Below are 14,620 nucleotides of genomic sequence, written 5' to 3'. Positions count from 1 at the left end.
TGTCCAATTTTACGTGTTGATGTTGAAGACGACGTATGTTTGAATGCTCAACGAGTAAATACCGAGGCGCCGTAATTCCTGTAGATTCACACTCGTGCGACATGGCGGTCGGCGAGTAAGCCGGTCAGCGCCGGCACCGCAGAAGGAGAGAAACCCACAACTCGAGCCGCGAATTCTGCAAGCCGGAACATTCACACCCAATCAAAGAGATCTAGGGAATTTTGAAAGAAAAAAAAAACGAAAATCCTGTCCTATACAATCATCAAAGCTCAGCTCATCGGTCAGCAAGATGTCATTTGACTCGATGAGAGCGCAGGTGGAAGCTTCCATCCTTTGCTTGGTAGGTTGCTGTCACTGTGAGCGCGCGATGCTGTGAGCTACCAGTACCAGCTGAAAGAAAACAGAGCTTTCCTCGGCTGCAGGAGAGCCACTGGCGCGCGCATCGCCGTTGATCGATCGCCAGCAGAAGAAGCAAGCGAGCAACCAACAAGAGGAATCACCTCAGGAAGGGGAAGCCCGCAACCCCGCATGCCGCCACTGGGCGGCCATCCCGTCGCTGCCAGACTTGTTCGCGCAGTGACAGCTCCGAGACGGCATCAGCTGCAACTTGCCTAGCGCAGGGACAAGAGGTCCTGTCCATGAGGCAACCATGCTCATGCTCATCAACAAATACCTCAGGAGCAAGGACGGAGCAGGCAGCGAAGGCAAGCAACAGCAAGAGATGAATCCGGCCTCCAACGGGGCGGAGCGCGAGCGCCTGTGCATGCCCGGCTGCGTGCCGGTGCGCGCCAAGCGGGCCGCGACGGCGACGGCGACCGTTACCACGACGGCGAGGACGTCGCGGCACAACTTCGTCAAGGCCGCCGCGTCCGGTCTGTTCGCGGGTGCGCAGTTCACCAACCACGAGTCGCTTCCCGCGCTGCCCGACGCCTACTCGGAGTTCGTGGCCGCGTTCCCGCAGTACGCCGCGCTCGCGCGGGCCGATGCCATCCGGAATGAGGAGTACCAGCACCTCGACCGGCACGTGTGCCTGGACTACACCGGCATGAACCTCTTCTCGCACGCGCAGATGAACTCGTCCCTGCCGTCCACATCCGCGGCGCCGCCGGCGTCGTCCGGCGAGTGGCAGCCGCCCTTCTTCGACATCGCGTACAAGTCCACGAGCCTGCGGACGCAGGTGGAATGCGGGGACGGCGCCAAGGGAGTGGCGGGCGTCGGTGCGGCCATCACGAAGCGGATCATGGCGTCGCTCAAGATACCCGAGGACGAGTACAGCATGGTGTGCACGGCGAACCGGACGACCGCGTTCCGGCTCCTGGCGGAGTCCTATTCGTTCCAGTCCGGGAAGCAGCTGCTCGCCGTGTACGACTACGAGAGCGAGGCCGCGGGAGCCATGGCCGAGAGCGCGCGCCGTCGCGGCGCGGACGTGACGTCCGCGAGCTTCGCGTGGCCGAGCATGAGGATCCACGCCGCCGACCTCCGCAAGAAGTTATCCAAGGGCCGGCGGCGCGGGGGCCGCGGGCTGTTCGTGTTCCCGCTGGCGTCCCGCATGACGGGCGCGAGGTACCCGTACCTGTGGATGAGCGCGGCGCACGAGCAGGGGTGGCACGTGGCGCTGGACGCGTGCGCTCTCGGCACCAAGGACCTCGACACGTTCGGGCTCTTCCTCATCCGCCCCGACTTCATCGTGTGCAACTTCTTCAAGGTGTTCGGCGAGAACCCCTCCGGCTTCGCGGGGCTCTTCGTCAAGAAGTCCAGCCTCGCCGCGCTCGAGCGCTCCGTGATCGCGCGCAGCATCGGCATCGTCAGCATCGTCCCCGCCCGCCGTTGGTCGCTCCACGACGGCTACTCCACTGAGCTGGAGCACTCGCTCAGCTTCCCCAAGCTCGCCGAGCCAGCGGCGGACGACTTTGACGTCGACACCACCAGCTCCTTCTCCGGGCCGCTCAGCTCCACCGCCATCACTCGCAGCAGGACCTTGCAGGCCGACGGGGCAGACAACGGCGACGCTCCGGAGATCCGCGAGGTCGACACGGCAGAGAACGGCGTGCACTCGGAGGAACCGAAAGCAGAGGAGGGTGACGAAACGCAGGGGCGAGCCAAGGAGGGGCAGAGGAGCGAGGGCGCCATGGAGGTGGAGTGCAGGGGCCTGGACCACGCGGACGCGCTCGGGCTCATCGCCATCGGCAACCGGCTGCGGTGCATCAGCAACTGGCTGGTGGTGGCCTTGCAGAAGCTACGGCACCCGCACGGGGAGAGTGGGCACCCGCTGGTGCGTGTATACGGCCCGCGCGTCAAGTTCGAGCGGGCGCCCTCGCTGGCGTTCAACGTGTTCGACTGGAAGAACGAGCGCGTGGCGCCGCCGCTGGTGCAGAAGCTCGCCGACCGCCACAACATCTCCCTCACCTGCGGATTCCTCTGCAACATCTGGTTCTCAGACAAGTACGAGGCCGACAGGGGCATCAACCTGGAGCACAGGACCGCCGGCGATGCCGGTGCTGTGAGCGGCGGCGGCAAGAGGAGGAAGGACGCCGGCGGCGACGTGGGGATCTTCGTGGTGAACGCGTCGCTCGGGTTCCTGAGCAACTTCGAGGACGCCTACAGGCTGTGGGAGTTCGTGGCCAAGTTCTTGGACGCCGACTTCGTGGAGAAGGAGAGGTGGAGGTACACCGCGCTCAACCAGAGGACGGTCGAGGTGTAGACCAGGCAGGATTGCAGCCGCCAGCTTCAGTCTCAGCTTGACCATTGGTAATGTTCAGTTCGCTGTAAAGCAGCATTCTTTTTGGGATCAGCTCGACCGTGTCGTGTGGGCCGCGCTCTTCCTTCCAGCTCCATTCTTTCAGTGTACACTGTAAGTGTACACTGTAAAGTGTAAAGTCTGCTTCCGTCATAGTAAGAATATAATTTGGTATGTGAAACTAAAAGTTTTGGTAAGGCAAAATACGCTGGTATTATTGCAGAAAAATCAAACAAGGAGTAACACTGATAACAAGACAGAGAAACAAGGGTTCCTGTTCAGCTCATCACAAAATAAGTTGAGGTGTATGGGAAGAACAGCTTCAGAGAACAGTTATATGGACATAAATACACCAAACTGAACAACAATGACTGGCTAATAATGTGATAAACTACCAGGATTCTGTTTTATTCTAGTGGCCATTTGTTATGCCATTGCTGACCTTGATCTTGCCGTAGGATATATTCTTGTCGTAGAACCTTCTGTACATGGAATCAACTTTTGTAAGGTAGAATGTATCAGGTGGCAACAAGCTTGTGTCTCTGCTTGTCTCAAAATCTTTGGCTCCATAACGGTGCTCCATCAGCTTCAGTGTCTCCACGAACTTCTCGGGTGATGTCTAGTTACAGGCAAGAAAACAAGTTAACCTGATGTAGATAAATTACAAGCAAGGGAACTTCTCAGGAGTCAGAAGATGAAGTTAACTTGAGGACAAGTTTGGGCATACAATTCCTTCACATAACTGCATTCAAGAGACAGGGTGATGCAATGAGCAGTCAACATATCTTTGTGAGTGCTAGTTCGTCGAAAAATGTCAGTTGATGCTAGAGGTCAAATTCACAGTTAGATTAAAAAAAAAATCTATTTTCAGTGATTGTTTGATGGGAAATCTATGTAAATATACTATGTTTCTGTCCTTTCCTTTAATACCCTGCATATATAACCTAAGAAAGGCCAGTTATTATAGGCTAACAGTTCCAAAAGTTCCAATTACCAGGTGTTTACCCACATGCACCTTTTTAAAAATAAATAAATGCTCTCAGGTAAATTTCTAAAGTTTTTGGATCTTTCGCTGGTATAGATCCAACGTTTCCTAAATTTTAACTCTCCAAACACCTAAATTGACCAGTTCCTATCAAAAATCAGCTGGAAGCTAGAACAAACATGCCAAAGGGAACCACTGTGGAAATGAATTTCAAAGGCCAGTAAGATACTATAAACTACATGCTTGTTTTCCACGGGTAAAGATAGTATATGCTTTTGATAGTTTGATGCTGACATTAAAGATACTATGCGCATATAATATCAAAGGCCGGTTGAACTTTGATGCCACACAAATGTTTTGCAACTTGTTGAGAGGCCTGAAAGTTTTGGGAGAATTGTCTTAATGCTGACATTAACCAAGAAATTAAGAACTCCAAGAACTATCGTCCACCAAATGAGAAAGAACCTTTTTCCAAGTCACAGCTTTGATAACTTTCTTCGCTAGTGAAATTTGCAAAAGGTCGAAGTTTCTCTTTGGCATCATTATCAACTGAGCTAGTGTTGAAGAAACGAAAAGGAACAAGAAACTTCATTTGGGGCTACAAAAGCATGTTAAATAAGAAAAGGGTAACTTATAGCCCCCAAAAGGGGTAGTCTTCAAGAACTTTGGAACATTATTTGGTTTTCAGACTAAAAGCCTACAAATTACGAAGGAAAAGTAATATAACTCTGAGACGTGAAGAGAACACTGTACCGGCAATTGCGCAGGAAATCATTGAAGTAAAGTCGAGCGAAACTCTTCCACACTAGCTGCGGTAAAAAGAGAAAGTGTTAACATTCTGCAGAAAGAATGGAATAGGCAGAATTAATCAACTGCAAATCTTGTTCAACTTTGTGGAAGAGTGCATTTACAATACCTTATTATATGGAGAATGGAACACCCAATAATCTGCATCAGAAATTGAGAATTGTTCTCCCACTAGCTTTTCGTACCTAATTCATGGTCACAATCCACGAATAGTGTGTCATTGGAGGCCAAATACTAGTAATAGCAGTTAGCTTACTCGGCACAAAACTGTCTATAGCAGGAATCCAGAGCCATCAGGTAGCATGTCTGAGATAGCTTCCCATCAACAACCTACATAACTCCAAGAAATAAGCAATAGCGTAGTGAAGATATGATACTATGAAATGAGTAACCAAAAGCATGGTGTGTTATTTAGAAAAGTCTCAAGTAGCATGACAAAAATAAGCACTAAATACGAGAATACATGTGACATAATTCTAACCGGGTATTCACTTGCAAGATCAGGCCTGTAGAAATCGTAAACGTAGGCCATGTGAGAAGTCCTATGTTTACTTTCAAAAGAAATAGGAGCATTTGGACCAATAAGCATTGCAATAGCAGCAGCACCCCCTGTAGGACGAGCTGGTCCTTCTGCTTAAACCTGAACATAATAATTGCATAAGATGACTGAGTGAATAAGTGTTGCACAGGAGTAAAAGGGATAGGGACAGGATCTTGGGTGACAAACCGCGCTATCTGTGCAAACAACAAGACCATAGCGTCCATCTCAGGATTTACTTTCGACCCAATTGACACAATTCAACAGGGCAGCTGTTCTACCATAACATGCATTGCTCGAGTCAACTCCTTCAATGTCAGTATTACCACTTTCCTGCTTTCATATTTCATAAAAAGGTTGACAATTTAGGGATTATTAAGCGACACTAACTAAAATAGAGCTAATAAAACTAATAAATGCCGCATTGCTCATTTGGGGTAGGTTGGGCTGTTTTTTGTAATTTACATAGTTGGGGGAACAAACCTCGAAAATTTGCATGAGCCATGTTTTAATGAATTTTCTTTTGTCTATCACTCTCTCACTACCAACCTCCAAGCGCCCAATTAGCTTCGGGTCAATGTTGTACTTTTCCAGTAGGGATGTGGCAACTGTCAAGCCGAAAGAAAATTTCTTCTTTAGCATTCGCATTCCAAATAGAGCATTGCATGAAAAAATGTAGCATTATCATGCAAATTGCTTGCTAGTTTCTACTCATTAGGAGATCCAATTCCAACAGAGAAAGGGAATTATGACTGTGACAGATAAACCTCATACAGATGACATCTTCCACCTTGCTGCAGAAGGCCATGCAATCTTGCCCCAAGCCCGATTGTGTACTTCCCCTTGCTGCCTCCGACATGAGCCTCCAGCGCTTCCTGCAGTCATAGACCAAATGTATGAGCACTAACAATCATGAGCCAGCCTAATATACTATATACTATCCTTGCCATCTCGATAGACACAACCCCTCCAACAGGGATTAAAATGTCACGAATTTCGGAAATTTGGGAGCAGAACGAAATATCTAATTCTAGAATTTTCTTTCACCGACATGTAGCACCCACATAACATAGGATGAAAAATTATCAAAATTTCAATAAAATTTTATGAATTTCGGTCTTTTCGTTGGTGAACGAAAAAACTTGTAAAATCTCCAACTCCTCTACAATGCCACACTGAAACTCATCCTTTATGTGCTTCCTGGAGGGGGCCAAACATCAGGCGCGTGCAACATCTCACACGGCAAACGCAACAGGTGCATTGAAATTGAGCTGATTGAACTCTAGTGATCCACGAATCTGCATGTAAACGATAGTACTAAAAAACCTGCCTCATTTCCGCAATAATTTACACTTGCGGCGATCTGAACTTCCTCCTAAGCCCAAATTTTCACCCATCTAGCACCAAAACCCATTGCGGTGACTCCCCAAAAACTAACCAGAAAGGCCAAACTTCCATTGAAAAATCACAACGTCCGTGATATCCACATTCAGATGCTCGGAGCCTCGAATCAGTCACGTCCGCAGCAACTCGAACGCACGGCATCGCATCGCATCACATCACATCACACCACTTGGAAAAAAAAGCAACAAATCGAAGGTGGATGAAAGTGTTGGAATATCTCCTGTCACCAGCCAAAAATCACGTCTGGCCCAGCTGAAGATCACCTTCCTGATTTCACGTTCTATTACTATTCCTTATCCAGCAACAGGACGTGACCTCTTCCTAATCTGGCGCCCGATCCTAACTACCATGTATAGCTAGCACTTGTAATCCGATCGATGGTTACCATGCATATCATATTACCCGCGTGCAAAGGAATAGATCAAGTCGAGATTATTTCACAATTCACAAAGCACAGCTCGTGAGAACGGCCTCACCTGATGGACGCGGGTGGGAGGGAAGTAGGCGTCCATGGCGAGGATCCCGACGTCCTTGCGGTCCTCCATCTCGTGACCCCTGGTCCGCCGCCGCCGCCGCCGCCGCGCCTGCGAGGCTCGAGCTCTCGCTGCTTCTTCTCCGGCTGCCGTCTCTCTCGCTGCGGCTCCAACGCGACGTGCGCCCTGGACCCTGGTGTGGGCTTGGAATCGTGTTGCGCTTCTCTCAGAGGTACTCCAGGCAAGCGCCCCCGTGGACGCGGAGCACGACCCCGTGGACGCAGGGGCCTCATATCGTCTTCGTCTGCTCCGTCTCGTGGAACCGGTCCTTGAGATTTGCGAATCCCAAAGAGCTACGGCTGCCTGCCACGCTGGCCACCTGGCATGGACAAGTGGACAAGGGATCCGGATGCAACAAATTTTTTGTACTCCAACTAGATGCATGTACTCTGCCCATTGTATTGTATTTTGCAAGGGTTGAGCAAGTCCTTTTTGTCAGGTCAGCGGACCTGACGGTTTTTTTTAAATCAGCGAGAGATCACTGTCCTGCACTGTTCATCGTTAAGTTTGACTTTGCCATTTAATGGAGCTAACCCTGGCGGCGTTCTTGGCTGACTTCGCCCATGGTATTTTGAGGAGGTTGGATCACTTTCGGTCATTGGATCTTGAGTTGTATTCAAAATATTGTATATATATGTAGCTTTAATCTAAATTAAAGACATAGCATAGGCATACATAGTTTGGCATAAGATTAGATTTGTAGGAGTAATTAAGCGTTTTCTTTGCCTTTACTATGGTTGTTGGTGGGTAGTATCACGAAGAAATTGAGTTGTTTATTGTCGGAGAGTGAACTCCTATCGCAGGGATCCCGAGAGACCCCTTTTTAGAGATTCGGCCGGGGGATGATCCTGGGAAAGCTTGTTTGGGAAATAAGCAGGAACGGAAATAAATGCGATGGCTAGTGGGAGACGATCACCCTAATGCAAGAAAAAAGGGGGTACGCCGGGTGTTAGACAGGTTCGGGCCGCACGGAGGCGCAACACCCTACTCCTGTATGAGTGCTATATTTATCCTTGAAGGAGATTCTTCAAGGAGGTATCTGGTTCTAAAGGGAGAACTGTTTACAAACAGCTTGAGGCTCTTATGTTCTAACTTAACTTGAGCTGGTTCGAGTGTCCGTCGATCTATCTTTGGCCTGGTTCGTCGGAGATTGTTGGTTGTCTGGTGGTCGGGGGCTCTTGCTCTCTCCTTTTAGTGTTCTCCATCCTTTCCTTTTATAGGCGCGCCGACCTCAACATATCCTGAATGGGAAAGAGGGGACGCGAATGCCAAGGTGCCACGGAGAAAGGCGTAATCATTTCATCTTGGCGAAGTGACAGGGGCGGTGGAGAAATGCGGCGCGCATTCGACCACCAGCCGCTGCGGAAGCCTCGGGGCGCCCTGAAAGGGGCCCACCGGTCAGCCTCAGAGGTGCCCAGTGCGCCCACCCTGTCTTGTTCTTCTGCCAGGGCAGGGTGGCAGGCGGAGCGCTTCGATTCTGGCAACGTTATCCCGAGGCACCTGGATGAAACGGGACGGGACCCGTGCATTTAATGGACCCCACGGCCCCCTGCTAGTGCATGGCAGGGTCTGACACTGGGGCGTGGGCAGCTGAGAATGTCAGGATGTCAGGATGTCAGACCGCGCGTGCCTATTAAATGCGGCATTGGGCCTTTGACTGGATGACACCCTGACGACGGGACCCTTCGGGTCGTCGAATGATCTTGCGCGAACCTTCAGGGCACCGAGTCCTCGGGGGCTGCCACGTGCAGCCCCGAGCACTCTCTCCCGAGCACTTCGGTGGGACCTTCGGGGCACCGAGTCCTCGGGGGCTGCCACGTGCAGCCCCGAGCACTCTCTCCCGAGCACTTCGGTGGGACCTTCGGGGCACCGAGTCCTCGGGGGCTGCCACGTGCAGCCCCGAGCACTCTCTCCCGAGCACTTCGGTGGGACCTTCGGGGCACCGAGTCCTCGGGGGCTGCCACGTGCAGCCCCGAGCACTCTCTCCCGAGCACTTCGGTGGGACCTTCGGGGCACCGAGTCCTCGGGGGCTGCCACGTGCAGCCCCGAGCACTCTCTCCCGAGCACTTCGGTGGGACCTTCGGGGCACCGAGTCCTCAGGGGCTGCCACGTGCAGCCCCGAGCACTCTCTCCCGAGCACTTCCTTTTTGGTATTTGGGCTCTGCGGATCATCGGGGAACTAGGGTGCTCGGGAACCAGAAGCGGCGGCCCCGAGCACCTTCTCCCGGGACTTAGCTTCTACCTACCTTGCAGGGTGGTGACATATGGTGGATGGCCGGCCCGGCCTCGGGACTTAGGGACCCCTGGTTCTAAATACACCGACAGTAGCCCCCGGGCCCGTTGGTAGCCGATGGGACGGAGACTACGAATGGGCCCTTCGTCGCGACCGAGGCCAAGGCTGGCGCGGACGCCATGTGGCAAGCTTTCGAGAGGTGGCCCTTGCGGACCTAGACCTCAAGTACGTTCCAACGGGAAAATGAGTGGACGCGTGTCCACACAACTTCCGAAGGGCGTGATAACCATACGGGCGGCACGCGCGGTCGCCGCGCAGATCGAGGAAAATACGCCTGGCAACCGCTGACATCGCGCGATCGGCGGGAGATTCGCCTGACAGTTGCGTCGATCGAGGCGACGCTTCGCCGAGCGAACCGTCTGGGGCTGCAGTTTTTGAATTTTGAGCTATAAAAAGGGGGAATGGATCGGACCGTTCCCCTTTTTTACGCTCTCTCGCACTTGCGCTCCTGCCTTCTTTGTGCTCCGAAGCCCTCAGGAAACTCCCAGGCGACCGGAGCGTTCTCCCTTCTCTCTCTCTTCACCACCAAAAAACACCCTCTATCCTGATGAGATGACGAGGGTTGGAGGAGGTCGCCGGGACAAGACTTCGGACAGCATCTTGCCGGAGTCTCGTCTGAGGAACGAGGAGGCGGCGGATAAGATTAGGAAGCTGTTGGTACCGGAGGGTCAGGAAGGTGCCGTGGTGGTGAGGCCGGCAACTCTGACGCCGGCGACGACCGTCCCTGGGCGGACCGTCCTCTTCACCTCTTTCGTGGCGGCAGGGCTAGTGCCGCCGTTCTCCGCCTTCTTTCTGCAAGTGCTGGAGACGTACGGCATTCAAATGGTGCACCTAAGCCCCAATTCCGTCGTGGCGTTGGCGGTCTTCGCGCATCTCTGCGAAATGTTCGTGGGGGTGATGCCGTCGGCGACGCTGCTTCGCCACTTCTTCGTCCTTCGGCCGGTGGGGAAGAAGAGGGGGCACTCCACGGCGGACGTCGTGGGGTGCTGCAACCTTCGGCTCCGGGAAGGCCTGGGGGACCATTATATTCCCCAGGTGATGCGCAGCAAGTGGGAGGAATGGCGACGGGACTGGTTCTTCGTCGACATCGACCCCCACGAGCGCCTCGAATTGCCAGAGAAGGCGGCGGAACCTCGGCGATCGACGTGGGAGGCGCCGCCACCAGAAGATGCGAGACTGAAGCCGGTGCTGGAGCGCATCCTGGAACTGCGCGAGGGCGGGCTGACCTCAGTCATGGTGGTTGTGGACTTTCTGCGTCGTCGGTTGGCGCCCTTGCGAGAGCGGGCCCGACCAAGCTGGTTCTACACCGGGCCGGAGGACATCACCAGGACCCAGATTGGCGCGAGCTGGGATCTGGGGCAGGCGGAGCTGCGAGGGATGACCCGAGTGATCACCGGGACGGAGGACATGAGCCGGGCGGAGCTCCCGTGGCCGGAGATGGCGCTCTGCGCCAATCCCAACCGGGTGGCCATCATGGCGGGGCTGCCGGAGTTCGATGCCCAGGGGCCCGTGGACCGGCCACGAAGCCGGAGTCCCGAGGCCTCCGACCTCCCCGGGCTGGAGGAACTACTTGGCGAGGAGGTCGCTGGTAGCTCAGCGCGGGCTGGCGACGGGGCCGCCGCAAGCAGCAGCCGCCGTGCCGGAGAGGAGGGCGCCACTGAAGTCGTTGGGGAGTTGGCGCCGGGAGACCGGGGAAAGCGTCCCCGGGCCTTGATCCTAGTGCCAGACTCTCCGCCGTCGCCGACGGCAGCGGCGGCATTTCCGGTGCTGGAGCCGCGCCTGGTGCGGATGCGGCCTGCGTCGGCGCCCGCGACCAGCACGGCAGAGACCGAGACCCGTGCGGCGGCACCCGAGGCCCGCACGACGGCGCCCGTGGCCCGTGCAGTGGCTCAGCCGAGCCCCCAGCGGAAGAGGCGGCGGGAGGGGTCCGGACCGACGGCGCCGGACCCGGACATCAGGCTCCCAGCGGCCAAATGGCGGTATCGGTGAGTTTTCTTGTTTTTCCATGGGCATTTCCGGCCCGAACTAAGTTTTGACAATTTTCACTTATCTCCCGTAGGCCGGCTGCAGGCGTTGCTGCGACAGAGAGAGAACAGGCGCCGAGGCCAGAGCCGAGCCCGCCCGCTGCGCCAACGGAGGCCGGCATAGGAACGGCGGAGGAGCCAATTGACGTGGCGGCCTCTGGGAGAGAGGCGGAGGCGGCGACCAAGAGAAGGGCGCCGGCGGAACCTATCCCGGGCGCGGAGAGCCCGGGGCGGATAACGGTGGAGGCGGATGTTCTGCCGGGGCCGGTGGACAGGGCGGCCGATGCGGGAATGCGGCCGCCGTCCGAGACCTTGGCTCCGGCGGAGCCTACCCCGGGCAGGCAGAGCCCGGGGCGGATAACGGTGCAAGGCCCTGCGGAGAGCTCGGTCCCCCTGGAGGCACTCTACGGAGAAGCCTGGGCCCCACCGGTGCCCGGTCAGCCCGCCGATCTTTTCCTGGCCGCCATTGAAGGCGTTCAAGTAGCGGTTGGGCGGTTGGGCGGCTGGGCGCAGTGGTGAACGCCAAGGAGGGGGAGCTCGAGGCCGAGCGCGCCCGCCTGGCACTGGAGAAGGCGCAGCTGGCGGGCGCCCAGGAGGAGGCCCGTGCGGCAGCCGCGCGGGAGCAGAAGCTCCTAGAAGACATCCGCGCGGAAGCCGCGCGGGAACGAGAAACTCTGAAGACCGCGCGGGCAGAAGCCGCGCGGGAACGAGAAGACGCCGCCCGCTTGGCCGAGGCGTCGAGGCAGCAAGCTGCCGAGGCCCTTGCCAGGATGGGGCAGGCGCAGGAGAGGGAGGTGGCAGTCGCAGCCCGGGAGCAGGCTGCGGAGGAGCGGCAAGCCGAGCTGGCCCGCCAGGAGGGCGCGGCCGAGAAGACGCGCGCCGACCTCCAGCGCTGGGAAGACGACCTCCGGAAGATCAGAGAAGAAATCAAGCGCTGGGAAGAGGAAGTCTCCATCCGGGAAGTAGACAACGAGCTATCGGCGTCTGAACTCGGTGCCCGGGAGGATTCGGTGGTCCAGCAGGAGGATGTGTTGGCCTGGCGGGAGAATGAGCTGAGTCGCCGAGAAGGCGAACTGAGTTGCCGAGAGGGCGAAGCTGCTGCTGCGGCGGCCGCCGCGGCTACCAGGGCGGAGGAGAACGCGAAGCACGAGGCGGAACTGACCGAGCGCGAACGCGCCTTGTCCGAGATGGTGGCCAAGACGAAGCAGGCTGCCGCCTCCACCGTGGCTGGCGGTTCTTCCGGTCCGGCAGGGGACCAGGGACTCGAGGCACAGCTGCGGGCCGCCAGGGAGAAGCTCGAGACCGCCTTTGTCTCGCGGGTCAACCTCGAGCATATGCTGGAGGACATACTCCGGCGGATGCGACGGGCCGTGGAGAAGGGTGGTCTCGGACGGCTTGTCGACGACAAGAAGGGCGACGGCCCCGCACGACAAGTGTTGGGGCTGCAGCAGGTCTGCGAGCGCCTCGAGACCCTGCCCTGGGCAGTTCAGGAACTTGCCGCCCGGGAGGGACGTGGCTTGGCACGTGCCGTGGCCGAGCACGTCCTGGCCTGTTACCGAAGCAGGGACCCGAACTTCCCATTGGAGCCGGCGCGAGAGGGAGTAGTCGAGGCTGAGGAGGAGGCCGCCCGGGCAGCGGTTAGGAGTACCGCCTCCGTGGTGGCGGCCGGCTTCAGGCGAGAGGTGCCGCCACAGCCAGCCCCCGGGGACGACTCGGAGGATTCAGCCGACGCCTCTGCCGCCGACTAGGCCTTCTGTGCCCTCTTTTCTTTTGTTGTAGATGTAGGAGTGAATATTAGGAGTGAACCCTTAGAAAAACGCCTTGTATATGTCTTGTGAATATAATGGCAGCTTTTCCTTGGGCTCGCAACTCCAATTTCTCTGTGTGTTTGATGTTTCTTTTGGTATTCTGCCTGGAAGTCCCGGGGAGTACTTAGTCGGGCCGTTCCCGACCTTCCCATCCCCGAGAAATGAAGTTGTTCCGATTGCTGACGTTGGCGCGGCCAGCCCTCGAGCTTTCGCGAGTCCGCACTGCCTAGGTTAAGAAACGAAGACACAGACTCCCTTGCCCGGGAGATAGATCGATCCTGCTCGGAACACGCCGTGCCTAATGAACACTTTTTCACTTTGCGACCACTCAGTTAGTAGAAGGGAGACGTGTGCGGGCGAGAATGTGACCAAGAGTCCTCGCGGTCCGGTGGTGCCCGGGCTTGAAACGGGCCGGACCGAGCACTGACAGCCTGCCCCCGAGACCTGAGCTCCGGACTACTCGAGTAGCTCGAGCGATAGGATTACCCAGGGTACCCGAGGACTCGGTAGTGCTCGGGGTCCATAAAAGCGGACCGAACACCACGACGACCACGAAGGGCTTCGGTCAGACATTATCGCAAGCACGCTACTCTTTTCTGCAAACCGCTCTGTCGTTCTGGGAAAAAGTAGACACGCGGCAGGGTTTTTGCGTGCGAGGAGACCACCTCGCCGAACAGATTAAACCGCGAGAGCCCCCGAGAGTGGCTCGAGGACATAAATTTACTTAAAGCAGACTTATCTGAACATAACTACTCACCGGACAGCTGTCGGCCTTCTGGCTCATCGATCCAGGAGGGATGTGCTTCCGAGCTCGGATGCCCGGGGACTTGATTCTTTCAACGGAGCGCCCGAGTGCCCAGAGGCATACGAGGCTCCTAAGGTCGGGTGATCTCGATCACCCAAGCCTAAGTGGTAGGACCACCCGAGGACCCTTGGGGCCGACCAGGGACCGGGGCATTGAAGCCCTCGCAGCCGAACTGCTCGTGATTGCCAGCCTGTGACTTAAGAGAGAATATAGAATTTCTTTGTCTGGTGCGCTCTGTTAGTGCGGTACTTGCTATAGACTGCTCTCGTTTTTGACCCGAGACCTCTCGAATACCCAAACCGGCGGACAAGAGCGGACAGAGGCATAACCTAGAGGTCCTATGGTTCGGTGGCGTCCGGGTATGACAGACCAGACCGAGCACCGACAGCCCGCTCCGGGGGCCCGAGCTCCGGACTACTCGAGCAGCTCGAGCGATTGGATTACCCAGAGCACCCCGAAACTTGGTAGTGCCCGGGAGCCTGTCACGACACCGAACACCACAGCCTACCATGCTGGACGTAGGCCAGCGGCGACTGCTCGCGTGCATACCGATTCGGGATTCTTTTGTCAACGGGGAAAAAGAGAGAGAACGAACTTTTTCTCGCACAACCGAGCTCCTCACCAGACATATTTGAACATACAGAATCCAGAAAAAGTATTTTGATATAGCGATTGCTTATTGAAAA

At 55.9% G+C, this 14,620-nt stretch overlaps 1 protein-coding gene and 1 pseudogene across 1 annotated transcript; one reads left to right on the top strand and one right to left on the bottom strand.

Moving 5' to 3' along the window:
• The first annotated feature begins 259 nt into the window (after positions 1-259).
• On the top strand, positions 260-2,924 carry LOC133896223 (uncharacterized). Its single transcript, XM_062336785.1, has one exon. It carries the CDS (start codon positions 650-652, stop codon positions 2,699-2,701), a length of 2,052 nt encoding a protein of 683 aa, XP_062192769.1. The 5' UTR covers positions 260-649; the 3' UTR covers positions 2,702-2,924.
• A 71-nt stretch (positions 2,925-2,995) lies between these two features.
• Positions 2,996-7,410, bottom strand: LOC133896224 (hydroxymethylglutaryl-CoA synthase-like; annotated as a pseudogene).
• Positions 7,411-14,620: the final 7,210 nt, after the last annotated feature.

This window comes from Phragmites australis, chromosome 16, assembly GCF_958298935.1.
Source record: "Phragmites australis chromosome 16, lpPhrAust1.1, whole genome shotgun sequence".
NCBI classification, from domain to species: domain Eukaryota; kingdom Viridiplantae; phylum Streptophyta; class Magnoliopsida; order Poales; family Poaceae; genus Phragmites; species Phragmites australis.
The sequence above is the reverse complement of the archived record's forward strand: the minus strand, read 5'-3'. Positions and strand labels throughout refer to the sequence as shown.